The sequence below is a fragment of the Microtus oregoni genome, unplaced genomic scaffold (genome assembly GCF_018167655.1).
Source record: "Microtus oregoni isolate MIOR12 unplaced genomic scaffold, Mior012 000033F_ref0000390, whole genome shotgun sequence".
NCBI lineage: Eukaryota > Metazoa > Chordata > Mammalia > Rodentia > Cricetidae > Microtus > Microtus oregoni.
This window is the reverse complement of record NW_024543092.1, coordinates 4,201,624-4,222,604: the sequence shown is the minus strand read 5'-3', so window position 1 is coordinate 4,222,604 and position 20,981 is coordinate 4,201,624. Positions and strand designations below refer to the sequence as shown.

The window sequence follows — 20,981 nt, the reverse complement described above, 5'->3', positions numbered from 1 at the left end:
AAATCTGATCACCAGATTTCTATCCCTAGATCACACATGGTGAGAGGAGAAAACCAATAATTCCCACAAAGTGTCTTCTGACCTCTATCTACATGGGCACACACACATACACTAGAACAGATAATATATATATATATATATATATATATATATATATATATATATACTTGAGTTTGCAAAACTAGTAAGAGGCAAAACACACCGAGCAAGAATCACAGCTGGCACTCGAGCAGAGGACAACTCACGCGTGAGCCACGCCACACAAGCCAGCCTGTGCTAAAGCAGCCCATGGGACAGAAACAAACCTTAGAGATTTGATCATTCAAAGACACAAGCACAAAGAGCAGAGGACTCCGAGGGGGCACTAACAAGTGTGAACCTGAAAGCGTTGGAAGCAAAGATGAGAAGGAAAGAAACCAGCTTAGAAGGCTGGGTCCGCAAGCCACCAACTGGAGTTAATCTACGTTATACTGTCGCTCAGTCACTAAATGCCTTGCCTTGAAAGCATTTGGACCTGAGTTTTGACCCCAAAAAACCTGAGCGGATACCCAGCGAAGCCAGCACTCAGCTGGGGCCAGACTATATGCTCCCTGTCTATCCTTCTGCCTGCCCAGACTCGGGATGCGGCTCCCCACCTCCAGGCCCCAAACCATGCCAGGTACAATTGCATGTTTACAATTCCAGAGGTGAGGAAATGGGGACAGGTGGCTCCCTGGAGCTCAATGGCCAGCCAGGCTACCAGGAGCCAGCCAGAGCTCCAGTCCAGGGAGAGATCATCTTAAACAAAGAAAAATGTTGACAGCCCCCGAGACACAGCACCCGAGGTTGGCCTTTGGTCCCTATGAATTCGCACACACCTGCACATACATACACAAGAACTCAGATGGGCTCACGTTCCAACTACCGAATTGAGTGTAGCTCTCACTAAGCAGTTCCACCCTAAAACAATAAATATCAAAACAACAGCATAGTAAATGCTTGTTTCCCCACACAGTCTATGAGCAGAGGGAATCTAGCACACCTGCATCCCATTCTCCCTTGCCTTAGATTAAACTTTAACTAGTGTTTGCAACTGCCAGCATGATCATGCATGTTGCCTTGTCCCCAGGAAAGTCGTCATATCAGCATCTAATTCAAACCTCTGGGTTCAAATAAGGTTCAATCAAATTGAGTTTTCCGTCCTGTCAATATAATGAACACACGGCCTGTCAGATTAGCTCCCAGCCATTCACAATTTCCAGTCACGAACCGAGCTCCACGACAGCTTTTCCCAGTCACAGACCCAATTCATGAAAATCCTATTGGCACAGACAAGTCTTGTGATTCCTCCTCCTCGGTCTCATGAGGGGACAACACCGGCAAGACTTTTGCCCGGTAAAAGGATTGCTGTCCTCTAACAGACTTGAGTTTACAATGGGGTCCCTGTGTGTCCCCTACCACGAGTCCCAAGGGCTCATGGGAAGAAACAAACCTGCTGAAAGACTTCCTTCGAAGCAGGGGTAGGTATTCCAACTAAGGAAAACTTTCAGAAGAGCAATGAACTGTTTCTCATAGTCCCTTAAACTGTGGCGAAAAATCCTTCACAGATACTACTTTAAATGTTAAAAAGACAAAAACAAACAAACAAAAAACCACTTTAATGCAGACCTAAATCCAACTCAGTCACTGTGTTGTCTGAAGAAAGCATTCTGAAAGGTTAACACAGAAAGCCAACCTCATCCTTTTCCTCACACTGGCCCTTGTTGGGCAACTCGAATGGACCCCAGACATCACAGGGCACATTTTCAGTAAGCTTGCTACAGTGTAATAAGGTTTAGCCATCAGGAAAGAAATTTGCTTTCTTTTTGTTTCAAGAGCTCTTCTGCCCTCCCCCACATCCCAAACTGCTCTTCCCACAGCACAGTTACCTCCCTGGGCATCAGCTCAGGCAGGGCCTACCCTGTGCCAAATGTCAGCGCATCTGAAATCCTACCTCTTTTGCCAGCCAGTTAAAAGCCTTGAACAGCCATCAGAGAAAGAGAGAAAGAGAATCCACGTCAGAGCAGAGTATCAGTCTCTCATCTTGCACCCCAAGGACTGTCTGTCCTCCAATATTTTCCCCTTTGTCAACTCCTGGAAGAGAATGACAGAAGAGAACTAAAGCCGCAGGCAGGCCAAGGAGCAGCAGGTCCTATCTCTTATGTGGGCTCCGATGCCACCAGGGAACCAACCAAAGCAGCTCCAGATTTGAGCCCAGGGTCACCCTCAGTAGGCAGTAAGGAAGAGACAGAAGGGATATATGCACACAGTCAACACTGGGCAGATCTGAAAGGAACAGATTTGGGCACAAAATAATGACCCTGCAAGCAGCCACGGGATAAAGTGCCTTCTAAACAAAAAGACGATTCAGAGTTCAGACTCAGGGTTCCGCCAGTCCGATCTGAACCTGAGTTCAAATCCCAGCTCCTGTCTTTCTAAGCTGTGGAACCCTTTCCACTGGGTAAGTACTTATGACTCAGCTGTAATCGAACAAGCAATGGGCTTGGTGCCAGAGGCGTATTGGTTTCCCCACTGACACGGAGTTCAACAAGGGCATAATGCCAACAAAGCACCAGATAGTGAGAAGGAGAACACAGAGACCTCACATGCAGTGATATGGGACCGGGTGACTCAGCGGGGTGTGGTGTGCACACCTGTCACCCCAGCACTTGGGAGGCTGAGACAGGAGGGAGGATCATGAGGTTGAGGGTGGACTAGGGCAGAAAGTGAGCCCTCTTCTCGAATAAATACAGAAAGAAAAGGTGTTTGGCAGGGGCAAGGAAACAACCAGGACTTCCCAAAGTCAACAGAGAAGGTCACTCAATGAAGGCTATGTCTAAGCCTTGAGCAGAATGACAGGGAACCAGACAATGACAGAGAAAAGTGGTGTGTGCCAAAGCACCTGGGTGGGTCCTACTGAAATAATGACTTCCGTGTGGCTTTGGAGTGCTGTTGATGAAAGACCAACTGTAAAGACAAAAACCTCTTACCATCGCGTCTGCTCACAGTCTGTGTATGGTAAGGTAAGATGCTAAATATACAAAGAGGGAATTAGCATCAGCTTAGTACAGACTCTAATTTCCCTAACAATTAGAACCCAGGATAAGATAAGAACGGAGGAGGTAGTGGCCAGGCCTTTAGAACCTAGGCTCTGGGAGGCAAGGCTTGCAGATCGCTGTGATTAGACCAACCTGGTCTACATAGGGAGCTCCAGGACAACAAGGGCTACACAGTGAGACCCTGTCTTAAAAAAAAAAAATCACAGGAGGTAAAGGAAAATGATAAAGCTGTCACACTTGAGTTTCTTTATTTATGCTTTTTTATTTTGTTTAATGATTCTTTTTGCTTATATGTATGTGTACATGTATGCAGAGTGGTACCACTGAGGCCAGAGGAGAGTGTTAGATACCTAGAGCTAGAGTTACAGGCAGTAGAGAGCCGCCCGAGATGGGTGCTGATAAGCAAAGGCGGGTCCTCTGGAAGAGCAGCAAACACTCTAACGACGGACACTTTTAGTCTGGAAACAGGGTCTCACGTACTTCAGTCTCACTGTGGTCCGATGGCACGCCATCCGAGGCTGTGAGTCTGCCCTTCTCAAGGAGCTCTGAAAAGCTCTCAACACTGACAACGGTGCTGGTTTCTCCATCAGCACACACTTTAATAAGTGTTCGTCACTGACTGACTCCAACAGCAGTCAAGATGGTCTTCAATTTTATATGCAACCAGAACCACGTTGCTATCATTATCTCTTTGTTTTCTGAGACAGGGTCTCATTTTGTAGTGCTAGCTGACCTGGAACTCACTATGCCTGGAATTCACAGAGATCTCCAACCTCTGCCTCCTGAGTGCTGGGAGTGTGTGTGTGTGTGTGTGTGTGTGTGCGTGTGTGTGCGCGTGCGCGCGCGCGTGCATATGTGCACTTGTGTCCATGTCCAGCCTATTATTTCATATTTCATGATGTTCCAGAGATGTTCATAAGCCACACACTCCAGCAGTAATGTACTTCACCTAAAAATTATTCTTGGTCTACTGTCTTAAAATCTTTATAAACCTGTTAAGCTTTCCAACTTATATAGATTAGGCTGTCATTATTACAAGTGCTTTAGCAGCCGACTGTCAGCAACTCCAAATCCTCGCCCAGTAGATAACAAATGCTTTCTAGTCCTGTTCCTTTTTTCTGTTTTGTTTCTTATGGGTTTGTGGGGGTTCTTTGGTTTGCTGGGTTTTGGGACAGGGTTTCATGCAGTACAGACGGACAAGCTTCGGAATACCCTGAACTTCTGATCCTCCTGTGTCCACTTTCTGAGCGCTGGGATTACAGGTGTGAAGCCCCACAACTAGATTATGTGTTCCCAGGGATGGAACTCAGGGTCTCTTGCACACTAGACCAGTGCTCTACAAAGTGACCCACAGCCACAGCCCTCAAGTTCCTTTCTAGGCATTGCTCATATCTCAGGCAAATGCCCTGCAATCACAAAGCATGTGTGGCTTTTGTTCTTTAAGCGATTTCAGGACTCACTTTTGATAACTTAGTCGTAAGGAGTGAGTAAAGTCCTGAGTGGATGTGTGTTGCTGACCTGGGCACAAGCAGCTTCAACAACTAGGGATCAAGTATTCAAACATATATGAGCCTATAGAGGCCATTGTCATTCAGACCACCACATCCCTGTGGGTCAACGAAGCCACCCTGGTGGATAACCACTCAAGAGTATATGAAAAACACAAACTAGATTCAATGCATTTGAAGAAGAAGGAGGAGGAGAAGGAGAAGGAAAAGAAAAAGAAGAAGAGAAGGAGGAGGAAGAGGAGGACGAGGACACAAATTTGGGTAGGTAGGGAAAGAAGGGTAGATTTGGGAGGAGTTTGAGAAGGTAGTGAATCTGACCAAAATAGGTCATACGATAGGCTCAAAGACCGACTTAAAAACATAAAGATGGCAGGCCGGGCGATGGTGGCGCATGCCTTTAATCCCAGCACTCGGGAGGGGAGGCAGAGACAGGCGGATCTCTGTGGGTTCGAGGCCAGCCTGATCTACAAGAGCTAGTTCCAGGACAGGAACCAAAAGCTACGGAGAAACCCTGTCTCGAAAATTCAAAAATAAAAATAAAAAATAAAGGTGGGTAAGGTGGCACATGCCTTTGATCCCAGCACTCAGGAGACAGAAGGAGGTGAATATCTGTGAGTCTGAGGCCAACCTGACCTACGTAGTAAATTCCAGGCCAGCCAGGGTTACACAGTCAGACTTTATGTCTTAGTTAGGGTTACTATTGCTATGATGAAACACCATGACCAAAAGCAAGTTGGGGAGGAAAGGGTTCACTTGACTTGGACTTCCATATCATTAAAGGAAGTCAGGACAAGAACTCAAACAGGACAGGATCCTGGAGGCAGGAGCTGACGCAAATGCCATGGAAGGGAGCTGCTTACTGGCTTGCTCTTCATGGTTTGTTCAGTCTGCTTTCTTATAGAACTCAGGGATGGCGCCACTCACAAGGGGCAGCGCCCTCCCCCATCAATCACTCATGAAGAAAACGCCCTAAAGCTGGAATTTATGAAGGCATTTCTCAGTTGAGGTTCCCTCCTTTCAGACGACTGCAGCCTGTGTCAAGCTGACACAAAGGGAGACACCACATTCTGTCTCCACAAAAACCAAAGCAAAACATAAAACACACACACAGAGATGGGAAAATTTAGGAATTCATGAAATTAGAAGAAAATTGTAGGCAGAGGTGAGGAATTGCAGGGGATGGGATTGAGGTGGATTTGATCAAAACATATTATGTGCATGTATAACATTCTCAATTTTATTTCAGCTTTTTAATTCTCTAATGGGAAAATATTCCTTTGTAGGAGGTGGGGGTATTTCCCTGAAATAAAATTTCACTAAACTGTCCAGGCTGGCTCCCAATTAGTATGATTACAGGCATGAGCCACCACGCTTGAGCTTTTTCTGGTTTTGGTTGGTTTTTGGTTTTGGGTTTTTTTTTTTTTTTTGGTTTTTGGTTTGTTTTGTTTGTTTGTTTGTTTTTTGAGCAAAGGCTGGCCTTGAACTTCTGATCCTTTTTTCTCTACCTTCCAAATGCTGAGATTACATACAAGCAACAGGTGCCAAGCAAATATACCTTCTTAAAAACTGAAAATAAGAAAGGAAGGAAGGAAGGAAGGAAGGAAGGAAGGAAGGAAGAAAACAGCATGGAACGTACCCAATAAGGAGCTTCAAACGTGTTTCACTGCATAGTGCACTCCAATTATTTCATCTAGATTTCTAAAAGTCTCTTGATAGTTTGTAAACTTTGGCGTACCCTGAGATAATACCACTGTATACTAAGCATTTGCCCTAGGCACAAATGGAGAACGTGCCTTCCAGAAAGCAAGATGACTCACAGGATCATTCAAATCCAAATTTATCTGCCAGCTTTTGCAACATAATCCAGCCAAAGGAATGTGATTCATATCTCAGCTATGCAGAAGCTAAATTTTCATCGTGTTTTGAAGTAGGTGCCACTAAAGGGGGAAGAGGACACAGTCATAACACTGGCATTAAAACACTGCATGTAATATTAGGGTTTTTAAAAATGTCAAAGCCTAAATAATACAGCCCCATCAAGCAGCTTTGGAAAACACATGTGGACAGTAAGAAAAGAATTATCCCAAATACCAAGAGAATTCCACATCTTCATTTTTGTTCTTATTATTTCTTTGGGGGGAGCAAAATATCATAAGGTAGCCCAGGCTAGCCTCAAACCCCAAATCCTCCTGTCCCAGCCTCTCATGTGATAACAGGGAGGTGCCACATGGCCAACAGATTATTTTAAATTTATTTATTTTTTCATTTTATGTGTACAAGTGCTTTGCCTATGGGTACGTATGTGCACTGTGTGTGTGCCTGGTATCCTCAGGGGTTAGAAGAGAGCATCCCCTACCCTGGGATTGGAGTTGCAGATGGTTGTGAGCCACCACTATAAGGATGTTGGGAATGAATCCAGGTCCCCTCCCTGCAACCACAGCAAGTGCTCTCAACCACTGAGCCCATCACCCAGCTCCCACCAGCAATCTTTTAAAAGATACTTCTCACATCAATAGCTACCTGTATCACAATCAATTATCAATGGCATCTTCCATGTTTATAACATGTATACATACTCGTGCACACACACACATCAACATCACCATTTATGAAAAAATATCTACTTTAGTCATTTGTTCTAACTTGATTATCTCCACTGGGGTTCTGTGAACTCTACGCAGCTGTGTGATCCCAGGAAAGAAACAGTAAGTTCGCTGCTATTTCCAGAGTTACTTGACTAAGAACATGGGTTTTAAAGAAAATAGTAACAACCTTATAGCTGGTGATCATTTCTAAACACTTTAGGCAACAACGACCCAACTCATGCCCAAGCTGGATTTTTATGGTATTTCCCTTTTTTTTCCTATTATAAACAGTACTGCAATCAAGTGAAATGTACATTTATATCTACTGCCTAGGAAGAAACTCTACAAACAGAATTACTCAACAAATTGATATGTCCTTCTTGAAAAAGCAATACACTGGGTCAGCAAGACTCAACAAGCAACCAACCTGAGTTTGATCTGAACGGACAGTGTGGAAGGGGAAAACAGACACCCAAAGTTGTCCTCTGGCCTTCACAGGCCTGCCGTGGCATGGATGGCTACCCTACCTCCATGCACACACAAATGAATAATATTTTTTTAACACAATCAACCCTTAGTACCAGAAAGGATACACCGTAACAAATTAGACCCCAGCAGTATGAATAAGCCTTGTTAGCCTTGATAAACAGTCATTTAAAACTGAACGAACAGTATGGAAGTGTGGACACTCAGCATATACTCTAGGAATTAAATTTTGTATCTAATAACTGTTCTCTAGTGGACAAAGCCAAAGAACCAGTGATAAATAAATGTCCTAGGCTTTTTTATCTGTCTATTTATTATTATTGTACATGTGTGTGCACATACATACCACTGTGCACATCATACGAAGAGGACAAGGTCCTTGGAGAGAGTTCTCTCCTTCTACCTCTCTTTCCCAGGGTTCTGAGGATTGAACTCAGGTCATCAGGCTTCTGTGGCAATGGCTTTATCCATGGAGACACCTCCCTATCCCCAAATCCAAGGTCTTAATGTCACAGAGGTTGGGTTAGAGCAAAACTGAGAATCATTCGTCTTCACAATTCATAGACAACTATGGGACATGCAGAGATACCTGACTGTCTCTCTTCCACTTTCCCATTACTGTACATGTTTCTAAATACGAGTTCTGTACCCCTGAAATGAAATTTAGGGGAACACAACCTCCTCAGAATACCCTTCATAGTGCATACACCACAGGACTTGCCAGCGGCACCTTCCCAAGATTCCTAAAGCTACAGACCTCACTGCAAAATCACAGCCAAGTCTGCAACATCCAGACGCTTTCCCACCCCAGCACTGCTGGCATCATGAAGGGCAATGCATCTCCTAGTGAGATCACAGTCGGTGCACAGATTTTGGTAGTTTCCAAATCAGTAATATGCTCTTGCCAGAGCACAAGGACATTTCTCACTGCAAAAATCATCTTTGAGCTCCATTTGTTGCTGTTGTTGTTGTAAGAGTGACGCCAGATATAATGTTTATGATAATGGAGTTACTAAAGGACAATGTTCACGGCCAGGAACAGAGTTCTATATAATCTGAAGAACTCAGAAGGCCCTGCTTGCTTAAACAAACAAACAAACAAACAAAAATCTCCCCTTTGAGCCTGTCTCAGAATCATGTTTGAAGCTTTTTAAAAAAAAATAGAGAAATTTTCATTCAGTGGGTTTGGAGTGGAGCCAACACATCTGCATTTGTAAAAAGAAAAAAAAAAAACTACTCCCCAGTTGATTCATTTGAAGAACCAGAATTGAGAAGCAGCAGTTATATAATAATAAGCTGGGTGGGGGAAGGGTGGCATCCAAAGACCTCCAATCCAAATGATCACATGAAAATCATTGGTCTGTCTTAGTCTGGCTGATTTGATCAAGTGGGGGAAACTGCCTTGCGAAGTGGACATTTCAAAAAAGGAAAGAGGTCACATTCCAGCCCTGGCCTCCAAGAGCAGCATGGTAGGTGGGCATACGGTAATGGACCCCACCACAAGGTCTTCCTGCCAGAAACTAGGGTACTCACTTCTCTGATCACGTGATCATTCTCTACTCTGATCACGTGATCCCACTCTGTTGTCAGGAAATAAGGGAAAATGTCCGACTATGTTTGTACATCCTATTGACGTCAGAACCGAGCAGCATTGGGCCGCAGGCAGCACTGTCTCCAGTAATGCTCCACACACACGGCAACAAAAGAAGGCTGAGAAAGTAAGAGAGGCCACGCAGAGATGGGATGTGGCCTTTGACAGAAGGACGGTCACTGGGCAGCGTGAAGCTTGTCAGGAGAAGTCTGCCTCACAAGAACATGGCAAAACAAGCTAGGAAATCGCTGTCTTTCACACATTCCCCACAGAAAGATCCACAGCGGAAGCTCCCACCACTCACCGGATCTGGACTTAATGATATCACTGAATTCGTTCTGCCCATCATCAGGCCTGGCTTCAAGGTCCCCATACTTGGCCATCTTGGCTGAGTTTCAATGTAATCCAAAGGCTTTCCCAAATCTTCTTCTGCAGACTGTCAACTCCGAATAGTGGTCCAGCTTGGCATGAATACCTAAAAGGAAAAGAGAAAGGATTGACTAGAAATGCATAAATGTATTTCCTATTTTTTTCCTTGCTGGTATATGTCTGTGTGTTCACATGTGAAAGGGATGGGCACGCATGTATGAGCTTGGCGTTGGGTGTCTACCTCAAATGATGCTCTCCACCTTTTGCATTAAGGCAGAGTCTTTTGGTAAACCCCAGAGATCTCCTGAATCCACATGCCACATCCTGGAATCACAAAAGTGGTGCTGCATCTGCCAGGCATCTGCATGGGTGCTAACCACTGAGTCATCTCCCAACCCCATATATTCTAATATAGGTTATATACAGTAACCGGTAAAGACTTACTGAGCATCTACCATATGAGGCACTGGACCCAGCCATGGGGAGTTGACACAGCTTCTTCCATGAGGAGCCTAACAGACACTAAGCCTCACAGACACTAAGCAATTCATTATATAATGAATGATTTCATTACAACCTTGATAGTCGGCAACGGTACAAAAGAGAAACATAAAGTAATAAAGGCATAAAGTGAACAAACCCAACCTGCCCAGGGCCACTGAGAAGGCTTTCTTGAAGAAATGACATTTAAGCGGAATCTTCAGGGAGAGGAAGACGTTAATTAGCCAAAACGGGAAGTAGAAAAAGGAAGAGCTTGGCCTATGAAGTAGATGCACCACCAAGGGCTGGGAGGGCTGACGTCAGTGCCTCTGGACGGTAGACAGGCGAGAGAAAGCCCGTCTGCGAATAGGTGGAGAAGGGAGGTGAGAACAGAGATTCCTAGGGCGGTTTTGAGACCTGTCTGAGGACGATGACGATGGGAGCGGTGACATAAGCCTGTTGACATTGGTGGCGGCTTGTCAGTAGGCCAGAGGAACGTGTGGGAACCAGTGAGGACTACAGCAGGTCAGAGCAGTGCACTCGTCGGAGAACTGAGGTCGTGTGAGTAAGAAGAGGTAGAATGGAAAGTTTCAGCTCTTCTCTGTGTCTGGAATGTGTTTCGTGCTACTCTGTTAGAGGAAAATGATCCCAACCTTGACCAGTGAGCAAACACCACAAAAGCCTCAACAGGCATTAGGTGGTGTGATGGGAAACACAGTGCACCTACCCTGCCAAAATCTCAATCATGAGGCTTATCATGGACAAATGGGGAGAGGGGTCAAAACAAACGGACTAGGAGGAAAGAACATGGTCCCATGGGTAAAGAACTTGCTGCAAGGCATGAGGACCCAACTTCAACCCCCCACATAAAAAAAGGCAGGTATGTGGCATGTGCCAGTAATCTCATCACTAGAAGCTGGAAACAGGAAGACCATAGCCAATCAGGGAGCCCAGGTTCAGCAAGAGATCCATCCTGTCTCAGAAAGTAAAATGGAAATACCAGGAGACTCACTATGCCAGTCTCTGGCCTCCAAACACACACACACACACGTGTGTGTGTGTGTATGTGTGTGTATACATATATATGTGTGTGTGTGTGTATATATATATATAGAGAGAGAGAGAGAGAGAAAGAGAGACTCAATGTCACTCAAACCAAAACTATCTACATAAAAAAGAACTCTGTATATTAAACAAGACTAAAACTAAAGAGACCTAACCACCAAATACAACCCTGGATTGAATTCAGAATTCTCAAAGAAAACATTACAGAGTTTATTTTAGGCATTCTTATTATACCAATCTTAACCCCAGGACTAATTAATAGTGTTGTTAGGTAGGAGACTATCTTCCATTGTAAGAGACATATGATGAAGTATGACAATATCTTCAATGCCTATGCATTTCTATATGTGCACTGAATGTATGTGTGTATATATAAAGACACACACAGGAAGAGGAAGTCAATACTATCCAAAAAAGCAAGAGCAACTGGGTATCTATTATGCTAGCCTTTCTGTTATAACATTACTAATAGTACAGGCAGTATGTGATTGTGGCCTCAACAGATTAGGTGGAGGGATAATGAGTGGATACACAGGATATTAAATAAAGAAATCAATAAGACTTGGGAACAGCCCGGGCATTAGAACACAGAACACTAGGATGCTGAGTGACTCCGCTGGCACTGGGCAATCCAGAAGTGGACAGACTATCCATCCACTAGGTTGGGAAACACCGAGGGTGTTGGACAAAGAGGAAGACATAATGAATGTCATTTGTATTTGCTGAGTCTAAGTTGCTTCAGAGACATATAATGGAAAAGGCCAAAAGGCATTTGGAAATATGGATCTAAGTTTCAGGGATGGTATGTATTGTAGTTATGAAGAAATGCAGAGAGCCCACTGATACAGACTTTATTCTGGAAGGTTCATCATACCGACTCTGCTGCTGGTAGGCGCCACTCAGATAAAACAATCTGATCTGCAGTGACAGTGAGAAACATCTTTAGAACCTAGAGAACTGAAGAGCTGCCCTGCAGTAGCGCTCACTCATCAAGAATGCTAGCAAGCACTGCTCCATACTGCTCCACGTTTCCTGGATTGCACAGCCCAGAAAGGAGCAGAGTTCAGCTTTAAGTTCAGCATCCGTCTCTTTCCTGGCCCCTTTATGAGTGCCTTAGTGCCAATTAAATTAGTCACTAGTTAGGAATATCACACTCAAGGCATTCACACTGGAACAAAGGATACAAATTCACACGTTAAAACGAGTTTCAGGGGGCTGAAGAGAGAGATGGTTCAGTGATTAAGAGCACTGACTGCTTTTCCAGAGGACCTGACCCCAGTTCCAGGGGACCTGTGAGTTCTAGGTCCCTTTGTGCTGCCAAGTGGGACCCAAACACAAACAAACAAATGAAAAACAATTGTCAGAACTAGGGTTTATTTCTAGGTAGGAATGGACAACTTCAGTTCTTTAGTGGCTTTGTTTTTAAATTATTTTTATTTTAAGTGTATCTGAGTGCCGGCATGTAAGTCCGTGCACCTGGAAGTGCCAGATGGCCATGAAGGACAGAGAGAGTGTCCAGTTCCCTAAATATGGAGTTACAGGAAGTTGTGAGCCCCCCAACGTGGGTGCCAGGAACTGAACCCGCGGCCTCGGCAAGAGTAAGAAGTGCTCTGGACCAATGAGCCACCTCTCCAGCCTCAATTCTTTCAGCTAAGAGTGAATTGTACTACACTGTTATTTTAAATTTTATATTTGTGGAACAGCATTGTGTTCTATTATTTAACATTCGAACAGTGTAGCCTACAGTACTACTTTGTTATATAAATATAAACATTATGTAGCATAATAACTTCTCTTTCTGCAAGTCAGGAAGCCAGTCGAGTCCATTAATGATAGCAAAATGAGAGTTAAAGCAAAAGAACACTGGCAAATTGTTAAAGCTTTAAGAACCATTTCCTCTCAATATATGGATCGGTTCATCAGTCTCCCAGGCTTTATGGGACAATAAAAAACTTTTTAAATGTTTATATGATTTCACGAGTATTAAGAATTTACAGAGTCGGGTGGTGGTGGCACATACCTTTAATCTCAGTGCTCGGGGAGGCAAAGCCAGGTGATCCCTGAGTTCAAGGCCAGCCTGGTCTATAAAGCGAGTTCCAGGACAGCCAGGGCTACACAGGTAATCCCTGTCTCAAAAACCTAAACCAAAAAAACGAAAGAAGAAAAGAAGAATGTGAAGACCTGGATGTGGTGACTCGCAGCTCTAATCCCAGCTCTAGAGCGACAGAGGAAAGAGGCTAGCCCGAGCTACATAGAAAATCCCAAACTAATCTAAGCTACCTGTCCAAAAATTAAAAATAAGCTAAAGAGCTGAGAATGTAATTCAGTGATGGAGTGCTTACCTTATGCACGTGGTTCTGGGTTTGAACCCCAGAATTACAAAAACAAGCAAACAAACAAAAGTCAAAAGTGACCAGGGAAAAAGACTGGAAGGCTGGCCATTTGCCAAGCAGTTTTTACCAGGAGTGGACCAGAAACCCCAGCAGGAGAATCGGGAGTTCAAAGTCAGCCTCTGATATACAGAGAGTTTGAGGCCAGCCTGGGCTACACAAGACTGTAGAAGACAAAACAAAAACAAGTTCTCCTGAAAACTTTAATCACAAATTTTTTATATTCCTATCTTGAAGTAGAAAACTGTGAAAGATTTGCTATGCTTTTATGTGTATCTTAATATCTTAGAGACCCAAAATCTTGCTCGGAGAATATGTAAAAAAATTATTATGGAAAATTCCAGTTGCCTAAGAAAAATTCTCTTTCCTGGAATGCAGTTCCTTTGAGAGACAAGTCCAGTGTTCTCCCTTTATAGCCAGGGACCTCCACATTAAGCCTTTCCAAAGACTTTTCTACTCCCTTAAAAAGGCACCTGCCACTAAGCCTGATGACCTCTGCGTGTGTGATGGGGCTTGCTCCCTCTCACACCTACAATAAATAAATATTTAAAAATGCATTTCTTAACATTTATGTGTGAATGCCTACCTTATGTGTGTACCTAGGGCCCAAGGTGGCCAGAAAAGGGCATAAGAAAGTGAACCTGGACTGTCTCCTAACCACTGAGCCATCTTTAAAAAATGCCCCCCACCCCTGCCAATTTCTTTTAAAGAAAAAGTTAACTTGTACAAAGGGACATGACCAATAATATGTCTTCATTAAAATGTTTGATTCTGCCATTCTCCTTCGGATCATTTTTCCTACGTTCTCTTCTTGATAATGCAAATCCCCACTACACTGAAAAACAGCAGAAAACGTGATCAAAGAACTCGAAAAGAATGAGGAGGAAAGACACTAACAGGTCATTTAAACATTGAACAGCCACTAACTCTTGTTGCCACTAACGTCCCAGGAGCACCAGTTTGAATAAGAAAGTTTGAGGATACTTTCTTCCAAACTGCCACAGGTGTGAGCCAGGTGTGGTGGTACATGCAACTTCAGAGGCTGAAGCAAGTTCAAGGCCAGCCTGGGCCGCGTAAATGAGACCTATCTCAAAACACACAAATAAAATGCTACGATAATTAGCTGTGGGAACAGAATCAAAGCTTCCTTCCACTTCCGCACCTATGGAATGGAAGGAGCCACACTCCACACAGATAAGGAAGAAACCAGAAGTGAATGACCGTGAGGTTGTGCTAGGAGACCTACCTACACAGTTGCTGCCCAACCTCTTCCATCAAAAGGACAGTCGGTGAAGTTACCCCCACCGAAACCCACGCACCCAGCTAGCTACATGTACCAGCTCCTCCTTCGGGCTGATGCTTTTCTGTTACTTAGACCAAAACGCCAGGACTGGGGGCTTTAGAGGCAAAAGTTCAAGAGCATACAACATTCAAACAGTGTCACCATTAAGGAATATTCAACCAGGTGCAGCTGTGGCGGAAAGCTGTTAAATCTCGCAAAAAAACTATTGGCTCACTAGTAACCAAAAGCTAGGAACGCTGGGAAGAGTGGAGAGGGAAGCTGAGGGACAGGTTTGCATTCCCACTTGTGAAGGAAACCGCTGAGTGCCAAGAGCTGCCACTCACGCTAGGAAGCGCTCCAGGGAAGGTTAATACCACTGTGATTAATGCTGTTTACAGGCGCAATAAATTTTGGATAAACACCCAAAGGAGAGTTAAAGAGCTATCTCGAAGGTCTCATAAATGCTGGTGAAGAGGGGCGAAGGGAGGGTGGCTTCAGTGCGCACGGCCCTCGCCCCTCACCGCCTTGTCCTCGGGCTGAAGGACCCACGAGCTTCGAATTCCACCAGCTCTTGCAAGCTGAGTCTCCAGCGCCCACCAGCAGCCAGCCCCTGAGGGTCCAGCCTGACTTCAGAGGCCCAGGGCAAGTTCCAACGGAATGGATGCTGCTGCTGCTGCTAATGCTGCTGCTGCTGCTTCGCCATCCAGGAGATCCCGTCTCTTCTGGAATTCCTGCACTCTGACCAAGGCGCACTTTTCCAAGCACCACCCGGAGAGCCCACCTCTCTCGATAGTGGTGACCCAGGTGACCTGAAGGCTAGGAGGATCAAGGATGTTCCCTCGGGACACTCCTGAGAGTGCAGCCCGGAATTACACCCAGAAGCTCTAATTTGAGGGTTCAAAAAAGGCGGGTCCCTGGCTCTCAGGGGTCACACACGTTTCTTCCTCCCCTTGAAAATAACCCTGGAACGCCACACCGTCGGAATCCAGGGACTTGAAAAGTCTCTTTGAACAATGTGCCTTCTAAAAGTTGCACAGCCTACAATTAGTTCTTTGTTGGTTTTGTAAGTGGCCTTGGGCAAGCAGAGTCTCAGACCCAGGCCTAATGGGGGCATGAATTACCTTGTCACTTGCAGTAAGGGATGCCAAGAGTCCGGAAAAGCAGGCGACCGGGACTGCGCACCAAAGAGGTACCCCCTTCTCCCTTCAGTCTCTCCAGAGCTGCTGGCAGGGAGCTGGTGATCTCGCCACACTGGGGCCCCACCCTCGGGAACAGCAACCACACAGAGGTCGAGCACGCCCCCAGCCTGGAGGCCGGCAGGGAAGCGCTCCTCAACCCTCAGACCGCAAACCTCCCTCCCCACCCTCTCCTCCGGGACACCACCCGGGCCCCGCCTCCCCAGGACCGGAGGTGTGTGACAGGCTCTCTGAAGAGGCCACGTCCCCTCTTGGAGATCGCTAGCTGTGCTCGCCCGCTCGGGGCGATGAACGAACAGGCGACAGCCTCTCCCCCTCAGGAAGGGACAAGACGACAGCACTGAACCAGCCCGAGAAATTTGAGACCCTGGCGACAAGTAGATTCCCACCTTCTCATCCCAGCTCGCTCCCACCCAGGAGTGGGGCCGCTGAGCTTCCAGGGAAAGTGCAGAAGTTGGCTACGGCTTCTATTTCTGGACCGGGCGGAGGAACCGCAGAAAGGTCCCACCTCCTCTCAGCCCCCGCCCCGTTCCCTCGGGGACTGCGGTCACATTACACAGCCCGGAGCTTCAATAATGCATGGACTTACCTGCTCGCCAAGTCCCAGAGGCCCAAGGGCTCCTCTGGGTGTGTTCGGGTCGCTGGAAGCCGGGTGTGCGGGAGCTTGCGTTGGGCGATGCGAGATTTTAGTTTTTCTTTTTTCTTTTTTAAATGAAACGTGGAAAGCCAGACAAGATCCGAAAGAGGGGAGGAAAAAAACTTGACACCCAATTGGAAACGCCCCCTGACTTGTGCAATCTTCCTGCCGGGTAGTTCCGCCAAAAGCAAAACAGTCCAAACGCTAGGCAGAGGCCGGCACGCTCTGGAGTTTTCCGTCTGCAGGATGACCCGAAAGAAAAGGGGCGCCACTCGCCGAGGTCGCCCGCTCGGCCGAAGGCGCCCGCGGCTCCTCCTCTGCCCTGGGCGGGAGAAATCCCGCGCCCCGCGCTGCCCGCTCCTCTCCTCCGGGGAAGGGCGACTCCACAACTTTGTGCGCGAAAGCAGCCCGCGGCTCGGGCTCCGGCTCCTCCTCCCGGTCCTCCCCCGCCGCCGCCGGCCCCTTTGTTGGAGAGCGAGGGTGGGGCGCTGCTTGGTCAGCCCGCCACCCCGGGAAAGGGGCTCGCTTCTCTGGCAGGGCTAGACCAGCCCCGGAGCCGTGGATCCCGCAGGTCGGAACCGCCTCCCGCTCTCCGCCGCGTCACTTGCTCGCGTGCCCTCGGCCACCGGCCCTGCAACTTTGTTCCGGGAGAGATCAGTCCCTCGCGGCTCCCCGGTGGGCCCTGCCCCTGCCTGGGAAGCCACCGCGGGCCGGGCTCCCAGAACGTGGCGCCTCGGGTCACCTGACTGCGCGCCCGGTCAATCAGCGCTAGCCCTAAGCGCCCTCCCAGCCCGCAGCCGCTGGCCCGGTGCGGTGCTCGGTGCGGGAATCCGGAACCAGTCGTGCGTGCTAAGAGCCGGTAGCTGGAATAGGCTTAGCGCACTGTGCCCCTTATTCAAAGTGTCCAAAAATGTGTGTCACGCCCCCCTTAACCGACAGGGTCTCAGTTGGGTGCCTTTCAATTTTTTTAAAAAGATAAATCTCGACCTGTTTGCCAACTCATCCCATGTTAGTCTACTGATGTTATATTGAGCCTGGGGTTCTATCTACATGCAAGGGTCTATTTATTTTATGCAGTTTTCTTTCTTAGTACTGTTTTAAATGCTGATACCCTTATATTTTCATTCATTTTCGTGTTGGTTCTAACTTTACATTTTTACTATGTGCGCACGTGTGTTTTGTGTGTGTTTATGTGTGTGTTTATGTGTGTGTGTGTTTGTGTGTGTGTGTTCATACACTTGATGTGTGGAGTGGGGCCCCAGTGACACTCCCGTTTAAGTCAAAGGACAACTTTGTAGAGACAGTTCTCTCATTACACCTTTATGTGGGATCTAGGGATCGAACTCAGGACTTCGGGCTTTAGTACTTACTGGACGGGGGCTTCACCAGCATCACCATCTGCCAAACCGTTTTGTTTTTCTTTCTTTCTGTTTTTCCAAGCAAACATACATTGTTTGCAGAACTTGTTGCAAACTTACCCCGTTAGCCAACACGTACCTTGGGATACATAACCTTGTGTTATGTGTGCATTTTTTCTTATCACACGTTTCATTCTGATGAGTTCCTGGGACTGTTTTTACGATCAAGCTTGGAGGGGAAAGAAAAAAATAGCAGCCAAAGTCCTCAGCTTGTTTATAAGAGGAAAACATGCCTAATGGCTGAGTGCTGGCTTATTGCTTCCTTAATACTTATGGATTAATTTATAAGCCAGTAAAAATAATTCACTAGCCTTGTGTTAATTACTAGCTGAAAACCTCTGGGGTCTCTAAGTACTGTGGGCTGGGACAGGAGGAAGTCCTTGAAAGAGTCTTCCTTCTTAAGTCTCTGATTTAGCAGCTTCTGAGGGTTCTCTTCACACAAGCCAAATAGAATCGAACCACCAACTGGAAATAGATATGACTTTCTCATTTGCCTTCATTTCTTCCTTAAGTGAGCATCAGTATGGGGTCTGCCGGGGTGAATGATGCTTAGAAATCCAACATAGATCGTTCCCTGAAAGACTGTAGCATTCAGTAGGTGAGATCAGAAACAGAAGCAAATGCATGCAAGGTTCTTGACATCAAATCAAGTGTGCTATATATAGATTGCCATTGCTGGGACAAAATAACTGACCCAAACAACTTAAACGGGAAAGATTTATGTTAGCTCTCGGTTTCAGAGGACTCAGGCTGAGATTAGCTGGATCCATTGCTTTGGGCCTGAGGCTAGGCAGAACATTAAAGCAGCAGAGCATAGATCATGGCAGAGTCTGCACGCTTTGTGGTTGTCACAAAGCAGAAAGCCAGAGAGGCCCAGAACAAGATCCAGCCCGCAAAGACCTACCACTTCCAAGGAGCCCCTGCCTCCATTGAATCATGAGTCTACCAAGTGACTTAATCCCTTCACTGGGTCAAAGACCTCAGAAAGCAATTGTCCTAACTAACTGGGTAGAGTGGATCTATCCATAAAAGACTGAGTCTCCAACACATGGACCCTTTACACATTTTATATCCAGACTGTAACAGTGGTAGAAACTTTCAAAATGTTCCTACTTTCAAAATGATGAGGCTTGGGGCATAGTCTAGAAAGATGACTCAGCAGTTAAAATTGCTTGCTGCTCTTGCGGAGGACCTGGGTTTGATTCCCAGAACCCACATCAGATGGCTCACAACCTCTGGCTCTAGGGGATACAACCCCCTCTCCTGGCCTTCACAGGCACTCTCCCACAAATGCACATACACACATTAATAAAAATGAAATAAATCTGTTTCTTTAAAAAAAAAAGATAATGAAGAGATTGATAGTGTAGCTGGGTTTATAGTGGCTGTCAGGCCTGCAAGAAGCCCCAGGTTCGATCCCCAGCACCCCGCAAAACTGACCATTGCATACACTCACAGTCCGACCCCACCTGGGAGGATCAGAAGTTCAGAGCTTCAACTATATAGCAAATTTGAGGGGTCAGCTTCAGTGACAACCTGAGCAAACCCGCATTGTTTTTTGGGGGGGAGGGGAGAGCGTGACACGGTGACCAAGGTTCCCAAGATGGTCCTGTTCTTTGGTAGGTAAGGAAACCATACCTGGTAGGAGACTGTGACTACAAAGGCCTAGATTTCCCTAAGAGCAGACATTGTGAGCTCTTGACAGCACCAGCTTCATTTTGAGAGACTGTGGGGACCAGAGTGTGGGTAACCATTAATGTACCTACAACCAGCAAGCCACCTGTAATGTGTGCTGGAGAGGCAGTGTGACCTGTGCCAAGAGTACCTTCTGACCACAGTGGCTGCTGGAAAGGTCACTACGGGGCATGTGGAGACAATGATAGGAACATGGCCCTTGAGCCCACTATTAACCCAAAGTAGTTACCATTGGGCACTAAGAAGGGAAGATGCTTATACTGCTGTCACTATAGTAAGGGAAGTCTTTTACAGAAGACAGAAGGTATGATATGATAGCACATGTAAAGACTAACATAAAAAATATGCACATGTATATACCATACATTTACTCTATGGGCATGATTTGCATGGAACTGTGTACTAATATTAGAGCCAAAAATAAAATGTTCTCTCCTAAACCTAAGCAAAGACATAAAAGCAACCGGACACAGTGAAATATGCCTGTAATTCCAACTATTTGGAAAACTGAGGCAGGAAGATTGCAAGCTTGAGGTCAGCCTGAACAACTTAGCAGGAGGCTCCGTATAAAGAAATAGATCAGAGCTGTTGCTCAGTGGGAAAAGATTTGCCTAGCATGTGTAAGGCTCTAGACTGAATCTTCAGTATCAACAAAAGAGGGAGACAGAGAGAGGAAGGGAGAGAAGAAAGAGGGATTAAATATAGATGCAGGGTTTTTAGAATAATAGAAATATGAGAAAATCTGTGATGTATTTGTGTGCGTGTATTTGTGTTTGTGTTCATATGCGTCAGCATGGAGGCCACTGGTCTCCAGACACATTTTTTTTTTCATTCAGGGTCTCTCTTTGGCCTAGAACTCACCGAGTAGATGAGGTGGCTGACCAGGAAGCCTTAGGGATCTGTCTACTGCCCAAGTCCTGGACTTCAAGTCTCAGCTGTCACCCCGGCTTTGCAAAGCAAGAAAAAGACAAGGAAAAAGAGAAAAATAGCAACAAATAAACCGGGTCTGTCTAGGGATTGAGCTTAAATTGAAGGCGAGTGTTTTATCGACTGAGCCATCTTCCCAGCTCTCCTATAGAGTGTGTGTGCGTGGCCGAGGGGTGGAAGGAAGACGTGTGTGTCTGTGTGGATCTCTGTGGTGTTTCGAGGGAAATTGTGTTTGGTTGTTATTGTTATTGTTTAACTCTGTAGACCAGGCTGGC

At 46.1% G+C, this 20,981-nt stretch overlaps 1 protein-coding gene across 3 annotated transcripts in view; it reads right to left on the bottom strand.

The window, feature by feature from the left end:
- Utrn (utrophin) overlaps positions 1-17,108 on the bottom strand; it is a 519,634-nt gene extending 502,526 nt beyond the window's left edge. The window contains exons 1-2 of one of the 3 annotated variants that reach the window (XM_041680416.1): positions 16,619-17,108; positions 9,552-9,722 (exon numbers count right to left, since the gene is read on the bottom strand). In XM_041680416.1, the coding sequence (XP_041536350.1) occupies positions 9,552-9,630 (79 nt within the window). In that variant the 5' untranslated portion in view covers positions 9,631-9,722; positions 16,619-17,108. Of the gene's footprint in view, positions 1-9,551; positions 9,723-16,418; positions 16,437-16,618 lie in introns of those variants that run through there. The other 2 variants (XM_041680414.1, XM_041680415.1) reach the window with 2 other exon arrangements.
- Between the last annotated feature and the right edge of the window lie 3,873 nt (positions 17,109-20,981).